We start from the raw sequence: 16725 nt of genomic DNA on the forward strand, positions 1-16725 counted from the left end.
CGCTACTAATCCAAGAGTGAGTAACCACCCTGCAGTCAGGAGAGGCGGGGATGGAGAAGCAGCAGCACCGCAGCGAGCCAGCCCGTGCATGGTGGGCCCACGCGCATCTTAACGTGTGCACGGCTGATAGCTATGGTGCACAAATCCGGCCGGAGCCATGCTGGTGCTAAATATAGTTTTTATGTCAACTCAGGTGGTTCATTTTTAGACCACACGGTTCGTGTTTACGCACACATATCCATCCGTGAGGTAAATGTTTTGAGAGGTTCTTCCTTGACATCCCACTTTGATTGTGTTGACGGTCCTCTTTGTTTGGACATTTCCACTCGTTCAAATAAAGATACTCAAGGGTGGACAATCTCATATGATGACGACGACCACACATGCCCCCTCTTGTCAATCCCATGACAGCAATAAGGACTATGTTGTCCTCAAATAAAAAAGTGATCTCATCCATTTTGGGGGTTATTCTAGCTGAAAGCAACCTGTCGCCATGCAGAGCTCGAGCTGTGCTGGAGCGGTCTCATTGCCTTTTGTTACATCAGATTACATTAAATGTCTCGCACGCACGCAGGCCAGCATTTCAAATCGGGCTTGAATGGAATGAAGAAAGAAATCCAGAGTTCTAATCTGTGATCTTGCATTTGTGTGCTCCCCTACTAATATTGTTTCCACAAGGCACATTCAGTGACATCACTTGAGGGTTGAAGCTTCTGTGGCAAGTTGTTTGCATTGAAAGTAACAAAAAATAAATAAAAACCATCATCTAATTTAAAGTGGTCAGTACCACGTTTACTATTAACTCCCTTTCCATTTAAATTTTTTATAACCTCGAGTAAGCTCTGTAGTATACGTTTGTATTACAATGTCGCCATCTAGCGGCTAAATTGGATTACTACGTTAACAAGTCAATGACCACAATTACAAAAGTCTCGTGAATATTATCCTGCTTTAATACTTATTAAAAGAACGCATTGCTACAAAGCTGGAATGTTTGGGGGGGTAAACATGAATAGTTTCAGTATATTTTAATAAAACAAAATGCAAATAGTGTTATTTTACAGCCAATCATAAAATGTACTACTATACTATTGTCTAAAATATCCATTCGTCTCTAAGGCCGTTGTGTTTGCGTATGCAAAATAGATAAATTATTCAATAGGTATTAACCAAACCAGTAAAATTGCTGGGTGTTTTTCTAAGTAAAGGATGTTTATGTGAGCAAATAAAAAGGGGTAAAATGAGCTTTGCGCCAAACACCAATTTGAGAGTATCCTACGGCGAGTGTCATTTATTTAATCTCCAAGCTGGTGACACGAGCATCTCCGCTGAAGCTGATGAAAGAGTATTTTTCTGCGCCCATGCGATTGGGAAAATGGATTTGAGAGCCATCCGACAGAGTGACCTGGAATTCCGCCGGCGTGAACACAATGATGATCTACAAAGGATGAGAAAAAGGAGAGGATATTTTTTGGGCTGAATTTGCCGACTCATCGTTTTAAACCAGAATTAATAGAAAATGAAGCACAGTGCTATGTATGTGTTTCTCATTGGGGGAAAAAAACTAGTCTCACTTTAAACTCCTCCCCCTGCTGGAAAGGGAATCCTCCCTCGCGGTGCTCCTCGCACCATTTGCCGTCCTGGTAAGAGTTGCAAACCACAGCGTTCACGTCTCCGTGCGCGTTGAAACGTGGGTTGATATGCATGGTGATGTCCGTCTCATTGGGGCCAAGGTTGAGTGCAAAGCTGCAACACAAGGAGACCTCAGCATTTTTTTTTTTGCAATGCAGCCATAGCTTAGAAATCAAATGTCATTATCAGTTTTGAAAATATTCCCGACGATATTTTGGCACTTACTTGGAAGCGTCAGGCAGAGCCTTTCCCACAATGGTCAGAGTCTGCCCTACTTTGAAGGACATGTTCTTAACAATCATCCCCTGTATTGAAGAACAAACACAGACATGAGCATATTGTTGAAAAAAAAATGGATGAACTCATACTTAAAAAAAAAAATAAAAAAATAAAAAATTCACGCTGTTCCACCCCACTCAGCAGAAGTTCAAACTTTGAGGAACTAGTATATGATGCTGTAACCGTTTCCTCCCAAAAAAGTGTGGGGGATTAAAAAAAAAAAAGTCTGGCCACAAAATGCTTCCTTCTGTGCATGTGGCAGTGAAATAAATTCATCACTCATTGCCATTTACAATTATATTCAGCACTCAACCACGAACATGGAAGTTCCTTACTTTAAAAAAAAAAAAAAAAAAGTCTGAGTAAGGCAGGGAGATTGACTTGAATCCTGCCACATATTAGAAGCACACGTTAAGGGAAAAAGAAAAATTATAGGTTAAAGACCAGCCCAGCCAAGCCAAGCCAAGATATGAAAAGCAGGCTTGGGGGAATAGAATGGCTGCAACATTCTTTCCATGGAAGAGTCCAAGTTAAATATAATGTTACAGCTCGAGAGCACATTTTTCAAGATGACTCAACCAGGCTTGACTTATCATTAATAGAGAACCCGATCTTTGCAAAAACACACCATGCCCATTTATTTTCAACTTTGCAGTATTACTGTACTTCATTACATAGTGGAGGGGGGGGGGCACTTTACATTCCTCAGCTCGTGATCAGCAGACACATGGTCAGGCCAGCAGCCAACAAAAGGAGACATTTATAGAAGGAACTCACTTTATGAGCCCTTTTTGGATGACATCTATTGATATTTTCAATGAACACGTATAGCGGGGTCAAGCGGTGAGTTTGCAGAAAAATCCAATTACAGGCGGAACACAGCAAGTTTAAGTGCTGACTGAGGAGCAGCTGAGAATTCAGTCGTTAGCTGGCAAATGCTCATGGGAACACTGCACTGAATACTTTCACCATAAAAGGTAACAGAACACATCCAGATCTCTCGAAAGAAAACGGCACTTTAGAAATGTCCATGTAGGACTGCAATTGAAGCAGACTGATGACATTACGGCACATATTTTGCACACATCAATCATGTGTCATTTAAATGAAAAAAATAGTCCATCGATAAATGTTCTCCAGCTCTAAAGCCAAAAGTTAACCAATAGCGGAATGAGACTTTTACTTACGGCCATTGTGATTTGCAGATGGGGTCAACGGTGATGACGGGCAGCAGAAAAGAAGAAGTAGTGAGTGGCAGGAGCCTCGCCTCATCGGCCTCGAGAGTTGTATCCAGAGTGGGAGGTGGCTTCATTTTTATTGACAGTCCAGGCAGCCAGAGCAGTTCAACCTTCGGATGACATTGACCAATGAGATCGCAGGAAGGCACTAATAACGCTTTTAACAAGCAACTGTGGACCCCAGGCAAGTGAGACTAATTATTGCTTGACATTACAATATACTGTGACATCACAACTCAATTGAGTCTTCATGCCGAGGGGCCGGCCAGGACAGAAATGAATTTGTCACCAAGGAGACAAGGAAATATTTAGCTCAGCTGAATGTGGCAATACTCAACCGGTCGACTGTATTTAGCCTGGAAGAGAGTCAGATGACAGTCAGCCCAGCTTGGTGTGGGTTGGAACTCCAGTTTGACCCCACTGTGGGCCTGACAAGTGAGCATTTTAATCACAATCAGAAACATTGTTTGGCACGCCAAATGTACTCCAATGCAAATTGTAGCCAGATAAGGGATTGATTTATTAAAAAGAAAGACTTGCATTGATGCAAGGTTCAATATTTTTAAGATTTTCTTCTGCTTTGCCTTGTGTTGCATAATAAAGCGGTCATCCATCAGTTATGACAGGATGGATGACATTGTTTTAAATTTACAGAACTGACCTTTTCTTGATTAAAGATCATTTGAGTTTTTGCAGAAGTAACTCGCCATCTGGAGGTCTGGTGACAAAGGGCCCTTTGTAATACATGCATTGAAACAACATGCATTTCTATTGTAAACAAAATGCATTTCTATAGTGGACAGTCATTTTTGGTAACATCTAAAATTGGTTAGGTCTTATTACAAAAGTTTGAACATAAATCCTGCGAAAACGAGCAGCTTAATTAGATTCGGGTGGACGATGGAGACCCCGACCGAGTCTTACGTCACCGGAGGCTGACGTCTTTGTAATAGAGCCGCAGATGGTTTTAAAGTGACTGACGTGGATGATTACGAGTTCCTGGTTAGCCCGCTCGTGTTGATCAAACTAGACTAGACTTTGACTGGCAGGTTTGGCCACGTATGACGCTCAGCGTTGCACCCATATTGCACACAATATTCGGAACCATGAGAGGAGGAGGCTGCAGAAAGATGCTCAAACCCCCTTCCACGGCATTGGCTCTCTGCTCGCATATTCAAGAGAATCACGAAGACCATTGGCGAGCATGTAACATATTCACCAACACCTACCTCATTATTATCAACGGGGCGGTGACGTGCCATTTTGAAAAGCAAACTGACAGCTTACAAATAGCCCGTTCTCCCCGTTTGCAATGTTTACAAAATTAAGATTGGCCGTCGTGTAGCTCATCGCTAGCTATCCGACGTTCGATCATCCCAACCATCGAAACCGCCTGACACCGATCTGCAGCAACCCACAAATGGCATCGATAGCAACGACGGCGCATGAGTCAAGCTCTGCGCTTGCTGATGCTTTACTACCAGCGAGTATATTCGCACCTGACCGGGGAGGATGCGTGGACGACCCCGGGGATGAGTTCTACGAAGATGGGGATATGCTTAACGGCGAGCCCGAGGATCGAAGGATCGACTTTACTAGCAAGGTGAAGCTAGGCCCTGGATAGCACTCGGCTAATGTTAGCTAGCCGTTTTGTACAAACGAATGAATGAGATTTGACTTGGATGTGGTATTTGAACCAATATTTCCCCCCCAAAAAATTTTAAGTCAGGAACTAAGTATATTGTAGTACAATACCGAACACGGCACGGCAGAGATAGCCGGCTGTTGCTAAGGCTAGCCAGTGCAGCACTAGCCGCGGTAATAACACATACATTACATGTAATTAAAGTACAGCGTTGGAATAAGAGCAGTTATTTTAACGTCGTTCTAACTGTCAACCTAAACAAGCTTCCACATTATTTGGTAGCGCGTCATACACAATAATAAATATCACGTGACTTGGTTAACATTTGTTTATAAACAAGCTGATGAAACGAGTGAGTAATATAAGGAAGGAATTGTACATTTGATTACTTTATTTGGGGAAACATGGTGTGCCGTCATATATTCTCGCATTCATTCAAAAAGGTAAAAAAAGTAAGCGTGTATTTTTTTTAGAGTTACTTTTGTAGCAGTTCTTAAAATGTCACCTCATCTTTGTAAACACCAAGGACAAGTGGATTTAAATGTTGCTCTTTTTTCCAACATGTGCCAACAGCTACTTTTACAATCGGCATCGTCAAACAATCATGTTTTTGTTGAAAGTTGTCAAACAAGTTCTGCCTATGGAATGATGCAAACTTAGGAGAGTGGCTGTAATATTATTCATTTGGCTGCAAAGGTCAAATTACTCATCACTTAAGACAGATGTAGATGCATCGCACAATGTTGCATCACTTTCTTGAGCATACCTCCAGTCACTCAATTTATTCTTTGTCTTAAATTACTTAACAGTACAAGTAATGCATTTAAGGTGACTTGAGGGATTTAAAGTTTTAGCAGTAGTGTTATTAATATAATTATTTCAAAAATGACTTCATGGGAAAAGAGATAGCTGTAGTTTTGGAATGCTGTTTTTTCTTTAGTTCACCTTCCCCTTAAGTTTTTTTTTTTTTTTTTAACACCACATGACTAATGTCCTGTTTCTTGCTTTCTGCCCAACATGTAATAAAGCTGGCCCTTGTCAGCCCAAACGGAGAGCAGTATGACTCCCTACTTAGCCAGCTAAGGGATAGGATGGAGGAAGGCTCCGGAGAGACCATCTATGTGCTCGGGATGGGTTCAGGTAGGAGACTCAAATGATGCACCTGCATAGAATTTGATAAAAATCTCGTTTCCTTTTTTGACTTTTAAGATGGTGGCGATTGGGGTCTCAGTGACAAGGACATGGAGGCTTCAGAGGCCACGGTGCGATCAATGTGTGCACAATTGGACTCCGACTTGATCCCGCTCAGAGAACGCAGAGAGGCGGAGGGTTTGGTCCGGGACTATCTGATACGTCGCCGTGTAGGGGAGCTAGACTTTCTGGAGGTCAGGTGAGTGTCAAAGACTATCTGTGTCGTATAAAAGGGCTTTATTGAATTTTCTGCATGACTTTTTTTTTGCTTCCTCTTAGAGTGGCAGTGGTCGGCAACGTGGATGCTGGAAAGAGTACCCTTCTGGGAGTGTTAACACACGGAGAGCTGGATAACGGCAGAGGCTTCGCTCGCCAGAAGCTCTTCAGACACAAGCACGAGATGGAAAGCGGTCGGACCAGCAGCGTGGGCAACGATATTCTCGGATTTGACCAAGAGGGACAGGTGAGAACCACTTCCCGACTCCAAATGAACTTTTGCTTTTTCTTCATGCATTTAAGTTGTCCACATTGTTTTTATTTTAGGTTGTAAACAAACCAGATAGCCACGGAGGAAGTCTGGATTGGACCAAAATCTGCGAGAAGTCCTCTAAAGTGATCACCTTCATCGATCTGGCTGGCCATGAGAAATACCTCAAGACTACCGTGTTTGGAATGACGGGACACCTCCCAGACTTTTGCATGCTCATGGTGAGAAAGAAGCGCACGATGTCGGAGACGGCTTTAAATTTGAAAACTCCATTTCTTCTTGATCCTTTCTAGGTTGGCAGTAATGCGGGCATTGTAGGCATGACCAAAGAGCACCTGGGTCTGGCCTTAGCCCTCAACGTCCCCGTGTTTGTCGTGGTGACAAAAATTGACATGTGTCCAGCCAACATCCTTCAAGGTCAGTTGACCTTTTTTTGCTGGCAAAGACTCCATCTGCTGTTGTTAAGAGCAGCTAGATTTCCACCCTTCGCTAATCAGGAAGGGAGCAAAATACCTTTTAGTTTTAGTTGAATCTAGGGTTGACATTCATTATTAACGACTTGCTCATGGGGCCAAATAACCGGGACGTTATCCCTTAACTTGAAATTCTTGTGCGCTCTGATCTTGACAGAAACATTAAAGCTGCTTCAGAGGTTACTCAAGTCCCCTGGCTGCAGAAAAATCCCCGTCCTGGTGCAGAACAAGGACGACGTCATAGTCACGGCATCCAACTTCAGCTCCGAGAGGTACAAAGTCTCTCCCGAGAGAAAGTGCCACCAAACTAACTCTCTTTGGTAACTTTTGTATGTGCGTCCTCCTGAAGGATGTGTCCCATTTTTCAAATCTCAAACGTTACCGGGGAGAACATGGACCTGCTCAAGATGTTCCTCAACCTGCTCTCCTCTCGGACATGCTACAGAGACGACCAGCCAGCAGAGTTCCAGATTGACGACACCTACTCTGTACCGGTGGGTCTCCCGTTTTATTGGCCGCTCGCTGTGGTTTCAAAGGCGCAGCAGTTTCCCCAACCGTTATTGCATCTGAATAATTCAACGGCATACCACTAAACAAAAATGGCACAAAAAGGATAAACTATAAGTAAAAAAAGAAAGCACTGATCTATAGTTCCCCACAGCACATATGCTATAAAACCTGACCCCGCTCTTATTGGCTGTCTTAGGGAGTTGGAACCGTTGTATCAGGGACTACTTTACGAGGACTGATACGTCTGAATGACACCATGCTACTTGGACCGGACCCTCTGGGCAGCTTCATTTCCATCGCTGTCAAATCAATCCATCGCAAGAGAATGCCAGTCAAAGAAGTCCGAGGGGGTCAGACTGCCTCGTTTGCGCTAAAAAAGGTAAACGGGCAGGGAACAGCTCCATCCAGTGGCCACATTCGTGCCTGCAGATAAATGACCGACCCGCTGTTTAATTCATGCCTTTCACTGTCGTTCCTTAACACAGTGCTTTCATCACTACATGATCTCTTGAGCTTAACTCTTCTTTGACACAGATCAAGCGTTCGACCATAAGGAAAGGCATGGTGATGGTGTCCCCAAGGTTGAACCCACAGGCCACTTGGGAGTTTGAGGCAGAGATTCTGGTTCTCCATCACCCCACTACGATATCACCCCGATACCAGGCTATGGGTGGGTGACTGACACAAGTTCAATTCGTTTTGCATGTAGATGAGCGACTCTGTTGAAATGGTTGCTTACCTTCCTCTCAACCTTCTCTTGCTCTCTCTCTCTCTCTCTCTTTCTATCCACACAGTCCACTGTGGCAGCATAAGGCAGACTGCCACCATCTTGTCCATGAATAGAGACTGCTTACGGACAGGGGACAAGGCCTCCGTCCACTTCCGCTTCATTAAGACTCCCGAGTACCTCCACTGCGACCAGAGGCTGGTGTTCAGGGAGGGCCGCACCAAAGCTGTTGGAACCATCACAAAAGTAAGATCAAGGACATGAATTTGCTTCCAGAAAAATCTGATGCCCTTACCTTGGAGGCAGAAGATTTTGCTTATTTCAGCATCTTTCTTTTCAGCTCCTGCAGTCCACCAATAATTTGCCGTCAAACTCCAAACCTCCACAGATAAAAATGCAATCCACGAAAAAGGCGCCGCCTCGAAAAGACGACAACACCGCCCCGGCAACAGGAGACGAAGGCTTGACGATAGCACCGTCGGCGGGGCCGAGCACGATGCAACAGGTGAGATACAAAGTAGAAAGGGAAAAAAAACAACAACAACCATACCTTGATGCTTGGGGGTCTTCCTTTTGTGAGCTCACACTGCTAACTGCTTCTCTAACTTGTCAACTCTTCTGTTTCCTTATCCTATTCTTGGACCTTCTCGTTCACACTATCATACATCATGTGTCATACTCTCCCCTCTCCTTTGCTTGCGCGGCTGGCTCCCGGAAGGGAGAGGGGGAGGAGGACCCTCAGTTAAAGGAGGGCAACAAAGAGAACAAGGTAAAGTGGGTCATCCACTGCTGTGATCCTGAATGGGGGGCGAGGGGGGGTTCAGTAAGATTGCTTTTTCTCGGCAGTTTCGATTTTCCACCCGGCAAAGATTTTTTTTCACCTTCACGTGCTGATTACTATCTCTTCTGTGTAGCCAAAGAGTGGAGGAGGTGGAAGAAGAAGAGGAGGTCAGCGACACAAAGGGAAAGGCCAAAACATGTCCACAGCAGCGGCCTCCACATCAGGAACAGGAGGATGCTGAACTGGTGGCTTAGCTCCATCCATTCCAGCTACTTTAGTGCAAAACACTCCTCAAGTCTCATTGCCTTTTATACCGGGATCTTATCGGAAGGGGGAATGTAAAGAGATGGACCGACCCACCCGCAAAAGCACGTAGCTAGGATTTGTCGTTCAATCTGCCGTCACAATCATTTGTATCTTTTTAAAGTGGCTTCATGACAGGGGAGGGAGGGAGGGAGGACAACCCCCCATTAAGGGTCCAACAAATACGAGCAGCTAAAATGCATTCCGTGTCCATTTGCAATTAAAAGAACATTTTGTGAACTCTTTCTAACTGAATATGTAAATCGGTGGTTGGCTGTACTCTAATGGAAAGGATAACTGAATGTAGCACATATCCTGTTAATCCTACTTCCATTTTACAATGATCCCATTTGGCATCTATGGAAAATTTGACCCGTCTTAAATTTCCAACCTTGTAATGACTTGTGCTCTTGTACTCAGTACTACGACAGCATGCCTCCTCCAGCCCTCATATAGTAAAACATCTCATACTCCAGTGGCCACCCGTGATCGTACGTCATGCAGTGTTTGCAGTGCTAATTGTGAACTCGAGTACTTATAGTGTTACAGCTTGCCTCTGGTAACGTGACATTTACTTCACGAAGAACTCAATAAACTGGTTGTACTGAGCTGCCCAATTGTTCTTTTTTTTTTCAAATGCAGCTGTAAAGTAAGGCATAAAACTCTTTAAATGTATACAAACAAATATCTAATGAGGTAACATTTATTTGGATTGCACGACAACATTGTTTTTTACCGTGCAGTGTTGGCTACCACTGTTCAGGTAGTGCACATTTAATATTACACAATCTGCGAAGGCTAAACTTGGCATGTGCAACATTAGGATTTAAACACGTAGTGTGATCTGCAATAACGAAATTTTCTCTGAAAATACTTTTTTTTTTTAACATTTACAAGCTTGAAGGAATATTTTGTTTTGGCCTTTTGATAGTTAAATTGTAGAAGAACAGCAGGTGCACTTCACAAGAAAATGTCCTTCCAGTCTCCCTCCTGTGCCAATAATAAACAAGTTGGGGAGGGGAAAAAAATGGCTGAAATAAAGTGCTGCAGTCCAGTGGATACAGATCATTCTGTACTTCATGCTCACCTTGTTCGACCTCCATGGGAAAACATTTACAAAACACCCTTCAAAACCACACTGAAAAAAAGAAAAGAAAATAGGATGCATCGTGATGCACAGACAAACCAGTGACCTTAATGGTAACCGGGTCATCTATTGAAATGCGTTACCGTTGTCCAACATTTAAGTCCATAGTGTGTCCAAGAATCAGACAAAAAGTGGCACACACACACACACAAGCACACACCAGTTCGGATGCAGTTTGTCTAGCCGTCAATGTCCCAGCTGAAGAGATGATGCTTCACCAGCATATCTTGCACGCCCTCTTTCAGCGGCCTCTGCTCCTTCTCCGAGAACACAAGCAAAAGCATCAGATTACACACAGTAACTCAAAGATAAAAAGCTTAGCTGCTGCTGTTATTTATTTTTATTTTTTTGCTTACCTCTTTCTGCTCCGGTAATTCACAATCTTGAGAAAGACTGAAGGCAAACTTTGATAAGACCCTGTGGGAAAAGAAGTGAACTTTTTGTTTACTTTTATAAAGCAAAATGTTCTTTCTATTTGTTGTCATTCCGACCTGAGTTCACATTTAATCTGAACCCATCCTGGACTGCGTAGAAATGACCACGGATGATACCATTTCTCGACGGCCGCCATGCTGGAACACAGCACCTCCAACCATAAATGCAACACCTGCTCACTGTCGGGGGAAGTCATAAAAAAAGCATATTTTGATTTAGCTTGGTATCATCTTTTACTTTATTCGAAACAATCCATCAATTTCTGCACGTGTGAACTCACTTGAGGCCGACGCAGATCAGAGACCGGAACTTAACATCCATCTGAACGTGAGCGACGTCATGGCTCATGTTGACCGACTGCACCGCCTAAATGAGAAAAAAACGATATATTTTTTTAAAGTTTCCGACAAGTCTTTCAACCAATACTATATATCGAGTAACTACTCACCCGGTATAGGAGCTCTTCTGGTGTTAGAACCTTCCCATCTTCATCTAACCTGGGAAGAAAAAATAAACATTTCCTTGAATTCAAATTTACAACAGTAAAGAATGTTTTATTATGATGTCATTTCCAGCTAAATCCAGCCCAATTGTGTGTGTGTGTGTGTGTGTGTGTGTGTGTGTGTGTGTGTGTGTGTGTGTGTGTCTTTGTTTACCTGTAGGTTTTACACAGCACCAGTCTGGAGTAGACCGAGTTGAAGTCTCTCTCGACCTCTCTGCTGGCCGCCTGAAATGGGAGAACCACGTTAATGGTGCCACATTATCTGTAATTTGGCGGGATGGAATCGACCATAACCTCTTCTATGAATAACCACGGGTGACAGGGCCCGCCCAAAATGGAGGGTTTCTTCAGGCCGTGCAGAAAGATGGCCTTCAGGGCCGGGCACAGAGTCCCTCTGGCTAGATCGGTCACAGCTTCTGTTACAGAGTCGTCTCCTGCTAACGAGTACTGCGCGCGCACACACACACACAAGATGATGGCAACTAAGAAACATATAAACATAAGACATGAATGACTTTTTGAAGAAAATGATCTACCTCTTTACTTCTTTCGTCGAGGATCTCCACAAACTTTGCGGGGAACCAGCCTGTCGACAGCAGTATAGTTATGTTAAATAACGGATGGTGGAACTTTATATGAGCACAAATCTGCACACATACCTCGAAGGCCATTGAGCTCCCCAACCCAACAGTGTTCATCCTTCTGTGAGACAATCTGAAAAAAAGAAATATAATAATAATCACAGCTTGTCTCAGTCAACTATTTTCTTCAGGGTTATCAATTGTGTCAATCTCACCGTGATGATGTCATTCTTCCTGAAGCCCAACTCGTCATCGTCGTGCCTCTCGAAATCCAGCAAAGCCTTGGCTCGTCGCCGTCGGTTCCGGGACACCACCAGGAAGTTTTCATGGTCCCGCTGGTGGCTTTCCATGGAGTAGTCAGGGGTTAGCTCCTACAATGTGAAAACAGTCTCGTCGTCATGTCTTCATATTCCGCAAGAAGAAACGAGCGCAAACCTACAGTGCTGGAGTGGCGCGGGTCAAGACAGTGGAAATGCTCTGACGTGCGAGTGATGGCCTCTCGAAGGGCCGCCACCAGCTCCGTCTGCTTAATGTTCTTGGACTTGAGAGCTTCGGCTTCATCCTCCCCAAACAGCAGAGAGCTTAACGTGGACTTTCGACGAAGGGACTGCCTCCGCACCACCTGCACGGATGGACGGAGACGCAAAAGTGTGTTATGCGACTATTTGCCGCTACCTTGAGTCATGAGGGCCGCTGACCTTGTTGAGATTGGAATTGAGCGGCGCGCTCCCGCTATCCATCTGAGCCTGCTCGTTGAGGATGTAAGCCAGGTGCTTGTGTCGGTGAGCATCCAGGGCGTCCTGTGACAGATTCCCTGCCAGCCTCAAAGCTTCCCCGAGAACGGCCGGCCCGTCCCTCAACTGGCTCGGTAGGTCGGACAGAGTGTTAAAAATAGACGCAGAGTTCTCGGACGATATGAGCTCCTCCTCCTGAGGTGGACGGAGACGCCTTACATTATAAAACGCCTTTGGAAAAGAATTCAAGGTATGTGAGCTCACCTTGATCTTCAGCATGCCCAGCGTGATTTGAAATAGCACTAAGGAGCCCTGGTAGAAAAGGAGGTCCCAGATCCGGAGGAGCAAACGGATGTCCACCACACTGGCAAAGGATGTTAGGAACCAGTGCAACGTGATCAGAGACAGCTCTAAACGGACGGGGAGCAAACGCATTTAGTCATCTTATGAGGTGGAAAAAAAATGTTTTGAAAGCGCTCTCGGGAGCGTTCCTTCATTTCGAGCCATACCGATGTCGTGCTCCTGTAAAAGGCGGTCAAGGGCCGGTAGGTACTGAACGATGAGCTGACGAAGCACTCGCTGGTCCGTTTGGACGCCCAGCAGGGTGGAGGAGAAGTACGCTGGAGGGAGGAGGTCTTCAATCAGGGCACACATCATCCATAGCGCGTCTTCCTCCTCCATGAAGAGTAACAGGCAGGAAACCACCTAAAGCAAAAAGAAAGAAAAAAGGGAGGGGGGGGTGATGAGGTGGAGGAGGTCCAGATAGACGAGATAAGTAGACAGTGGAAAAAAAAGAAACATTCACCATTCCAGTTCCCTGACAGTAGCCGATGTCGGGGTAAAGCCAGGCCAAGCCTCGAAGTACCCGTCGCAGCCTCGGGACCCCGACGCTCGTCAGGTTGCTGAAGCACACGTTGGTGGGCATGGTCCGCAGCAAGTCCTTCTCTATCTACGCGATTGAGAATTATTATTATTTTTTTTTTTTTTTTAAAGGTCACGTGATTACCGTCATCCTTCATTCACGCTACGCTAAACAAAGGCCACATTTCGGGGAGCGCACCTGTTTAGATGTGGAGGTGTCATCATTGGAGCTGTTCTTAATGATCTCTTTATAGGAGATTTCAGAGGTCCTCTTCTTCTGCAGGGCTCCCGACAGACGCATCCATAACTGGCAGAGAGCAAACACATCTTGAAATCTTCCATTTTGGGGGGGGGGGGGGGACCAAGCACAAGCCACCGACCTGCGGCCTCATGCTATGAGGAATGCCGCCGAGTACGAGCGTCCGCAGGCGTTCGGAGCGCGGGAGGACGGGCACGATGAGGTCCCAGGTGAGGTCGCCCACTGTGTGATTATGCGTGAATTCCAAATGGGCTTGCCAGCGCAACCTCTGCTGCGGGTTTTCGTGTTGCGGTGAGCCTTCAGTGCCGAGCCAAGGACTGGGATCGTCAGTCTCTGTTGGGGGGTGGGGAGAATTAGAAATGTGTGACCCAAATGAAATAATCACGTTATAAAGTCTGAATAATGAGTGTGGATAAAGATCAGAAAGACATACTGAGCAGTAGCACGTCACATGTACATTCTAATTTAGTGAAACAAATTTGAAGCTAAATTCATTTTCCAAGAAATATTCCCCAGACAGACTAAGAGGAACTAAAAAAAAAAAAATAAGTCTCCACCTTCTGTGTCCACTCTGAAGCCAAACTCATCATACTTGAGTCCATTCAATTCCGTGTTGTCTTTCTGTAGAGCACAAAACAATATTTTATTTCATTTGAAGGAAAATGTGACAGGGTGCTTTGAAACCAAATGTATTAATTATATGTATATCTGTTTTGGAACAATTAAATAAAATGGGATCAGCTCATAGAACACAACAAAGCCACTGAATTAAACACGAGGTGTCATGTGCTTACTTGATGGTACTTAGCCAAAATGTCCTGGGGCCACATGCTTGGAGTGAGCGCTGAGAAGGGCCCACCGGGGGCCGGGGTGTACGTGCCTGGAATAAAAAAAAAAAATCCAATCACAAACAAGCCTGCTGAACAAACACGTGCAAATATTTAGCAAAGCATCAACATGGGTGTGTGCGGTTTGAAAAGTGAATCAACAATACCTGACATGGTGCTGAATTTTAAAGCGATGCCTTCCCTATCCCAAAGACTGCGCTCAATCTCAAGTCAGGGGCGCTAGTAGGTCCGGGATCTGCTTAATGAAAAACAGCAAAAGGTGGCTCAATTGGCTGCTCGGCTGAACAACAAATGAAGACTGATGGAACGAATTTCAGAGCTGGAAGGAGAAAGGGCACCTCCTCTCGTGACCACATGACTGCCGTTGGTTCTCACAAGAAGCTCATTGATAACCGCAACTCTTCTTCACATTCTGTTCTTGTAATATTATCTGCCCTTTGGCAGAATTTGCAAACAAATCTCCCTGAATAAAATGACTTGACCGTGTCGCTTCTCCTCACTGGCTCCCCAAAATTAAGAAATGCGTGACGTGCAAGAGGCAGCAGCCGAAATGATTCATTCTGCAGCATCATAAGGAGGATTTAGGACTTAAGAGAGATGAGAAATCAATTTGAGGATGGCCAAGCAGCTTCAGGAAATGTGCAACTCAGACGTCCTGATGTACACTTTAATCACATGAGAAGAAATCCAATAGGACAGAACATATCCTACAAACTGTTGCACAGTAAGCCCAGCACTGGTGACTCATGCTTTCATATAGTCATGTCCACCCACACAATGACAAAAAACAAGATGTTTAGCTTCAGCTGCACGGTCATATTCAGGCCAGATTGTTTTTTTTTTTTTGTTTTTTTTCTGTCCACTTAAAGACACATGCACAAGTCAAATATTGCACTTCCTCATCACCGTCCGCAATTTCAAAAGAACTGACCCGTGACGTCAAAACAGGCTGCAGATCAGGAGTATAGTTACAAAAATAGCTCGGCAAGCTTTTAAGTGTCACTTTATTTGGAACAAAGACTGCAGAAAAACACGACACTCAATTTTACAAAAGCAACCCCACTCGTGAACATCACTCGATGACGTCAAACGACACTAGGTCCCCAGATGACGTCAAACAGTCTCACTCCTGCTAAATATAGCGTTCGTTTTTATTTCATGCCTATCCGTTCTCGCAAACCACACGGATATTTATTTTGAACACTTTGTGTGTCACAGTACAAAGAAGAAACCACTAAAGAAAGTAGCATGCGTGTCATAAGCCAAGTTGTCAGCTGTTAGGTAGCATCAGCATATGGCTGGCTAGCAGTTACGTGTCAGGATGCGAGCGATCCAAACTTACCGTGTCATCCGTCTCACGGAAACATAAGCTTGCAGTGAGCAGCAAACGTTTTGTTCACCATGAACAAAAAGATGAAAATGCCGATTGTTGCATCATGACGTCTCTCAAAGGAATTGAAAATTCACCATTATGCACCTGCTAGCAACGTGTAACTCCGCTGTATCCTTGCACTTTTCAACGCGCTTCTTTGCCATTCCGAAGAAATAGTCCCACATCCCGGAACTACGCGTCGTTGTGACATGGTCTTCTGAGTATCCTTCCGCGCAGCAATCGGTGACGTAACACAACAAATCTATCGTTCATTCATTTCCGCCGTTGTGCTAAGGAGGTGCGTTCAAATACCATTCACGAAGTCGGAAAAGTCAATACACAAGCCAAAAAGCAATGACGTGAGCTCATTGCAGGGAGTACGTGAAACAATGATTTATTACCCTGATCATTAACCTCTGGCACAGATGAACCCATTTCAGGATCACGTTTTGTGGTATATTACATGCTATAAGGGCTATATATTACAAAGGGGCTTTATTCTTCATTTTGATTGTCATTCTTCCATTTATAATATTTTGTGATTATCAAAGCGACTCATTATGAATTCATTAGAGTTAAAAAAAGCACAATGCATAATAATTAAATGCAGAAATTAAGGCAATGTAAAGTGTTCATTTAAGAAAAAGCCACTCACTTTTGCATTCATTATATCAACAAAGTTTGGTGATGAAATCATTATTAATACCTAGATTGAATTTC

The 16725-nt window shown here is 44.3% G+C and overlaps 3 protein-coding genes across 12 annotated transcripts; 1 reads left to right on the forward strand and 2 right to left on the reverse strand.

Moving 5' to 3' along the window:
• Window positions 1-932: 932 nt before the first annotated feature.
• On the reverse strand, window positions 933-3266 carry LOC125983175 (beta-galactoside-binding lectin). Its single transcript, XM_049744167.1, has 4 exons — window positions 3099-3266; window positions 1858-1937; window positions 1575-1746; window positions 933-1438 (listed from the first exon to the last, which is right to left on the reverse strand). The coding sequence occupies exons 1-4, from the start codon at window positions 3102-3104 to the stop codon at window positions 1292-1294; spliced, it is 405 nt and encodes a 134-aa protein (XP_049600124.1). The 5' UTR covers window positions 3105-3266; the 3' UTR covers window positions 933-1291.
• A 976-nt stretch (window positions 3267-4242) lies between these two features.
• gtpbp1 (GTP binding protein 1) lies at window positions 4243-9874 on the forward strand. 4 transcript variants are annotated; one of them, XM_049744088.2, is made up of 14 exons: window positions 4243-4752; window positions 5823-5934; window positions 6004-6184; window positions 6265-6448; window positions 6529-6693; window positions 6766-6889; window positions 7103-7217; window positions 7295-7439; window positions 7652-7834; window positions 7990-8125; window positions 8250-8428; window positions 8571-8687; window positions 8901-8951; window positions 9097-9874. In XM_049744088.2, exons 1-14 carry the CDS (start codon window positions 4570-4572, stop codon window positions 9202-9204), a joined length of 1983 nt encoding a protein of 660 aa, XP_049600045.1. In that variant the 5' UTR covers window positions 4243-4569; the 3' UTR covers window positions 9205-9874. The 4 variants fall into 4 exon arrangements, with proteins under 4 accessions (XP_049600045.1, XP_049600044.1, XP_049600047.1 ...); XM_049744087.2 differs by having other exon boundaries at window positions 4244-4752; window positions 8523-8687; XM_049744090.2 differs by lacking the exon at window positions 8901-8951 and having other exon boundaries at window positions 4249-4752.
• Window positions 9875-9953: 79 nt separating this feature from the next.
• Window positions 9954-16227, reverse strand: sgsm3 (small G protein signaling modulator 3). Of its 7 annotated transcripts, none has more exons than XR_007486635.1 (22): window positions 15976-16227; window positions 14780-14868; window positions 14580-14665; window positions 14343-14406; window positions 13907-14118; window positions 13726-13833; window positions 13471-13614; window positions 13175-13370; window positions 12630-13075; window positions 12371-12553; window positions 12147-12302; window positions 12010-12064; window positions 11887-11936; window positions 11645-11797; window positions 11505-11575; window positions 11297-11345; window positions 11129-11214; window positions 10905-11027; window positions 10770-10830; window positions 10574-10673; window positions 10354-10404; window positions 9954-10256 (listed from the first exon to the last, which is right to left on the reverse strand). XR_007486635.1 is itself a non-coding variant. In XM_049744077.1 (22 exons), exons 2-21 carry the CDS (start codon window positions 14784-14786, stop codon window positions 10593-10595), a joined length of 2259 nt encoding a protein of 752 aa, XP_049600034.1. In that variant the 5' UTR covers window positions 14787-14868; window positions 15976-16217; the 3' UTR covers window positions 9954-10404; window positions 10574-10592. The 7 variants fall into 7 exon arrangements, 6 of the variants coding, with proteins under 6 accessions (XP_049600034.1, XP_049600030.1, XP_049600032.1 ...); XM_049744077.1 differs by having other exon boundaries at window positions 9954-10404; window positions 10574-10670; window positions 12630-12860; window positions 12930-13075; window positions 15976-16217; XM_049744073.1 differs by having other exon boundaries at window positions 9954-10404.
• Between the last annotated feature and the right edge of the window lie 498 nt (window positions 16228-16725).

This window comes from Syngnathus scovelli, chromosome 16 (genome assembly GCF_024217435.2).
Source record: "Syngnathus scovelli strain Florida chromosome 16, RoL_Ssco_1.2, whole genome shotgun sequence".
In the NCBI taxonomy this organism is placed as follows: domain Eukaryota; kingdom Metazoa; phylum Chordata; class Actinopteri; order Syngnathiformes; family Syngnathidae; genus Syngnathus; species Syngnathus scovelli.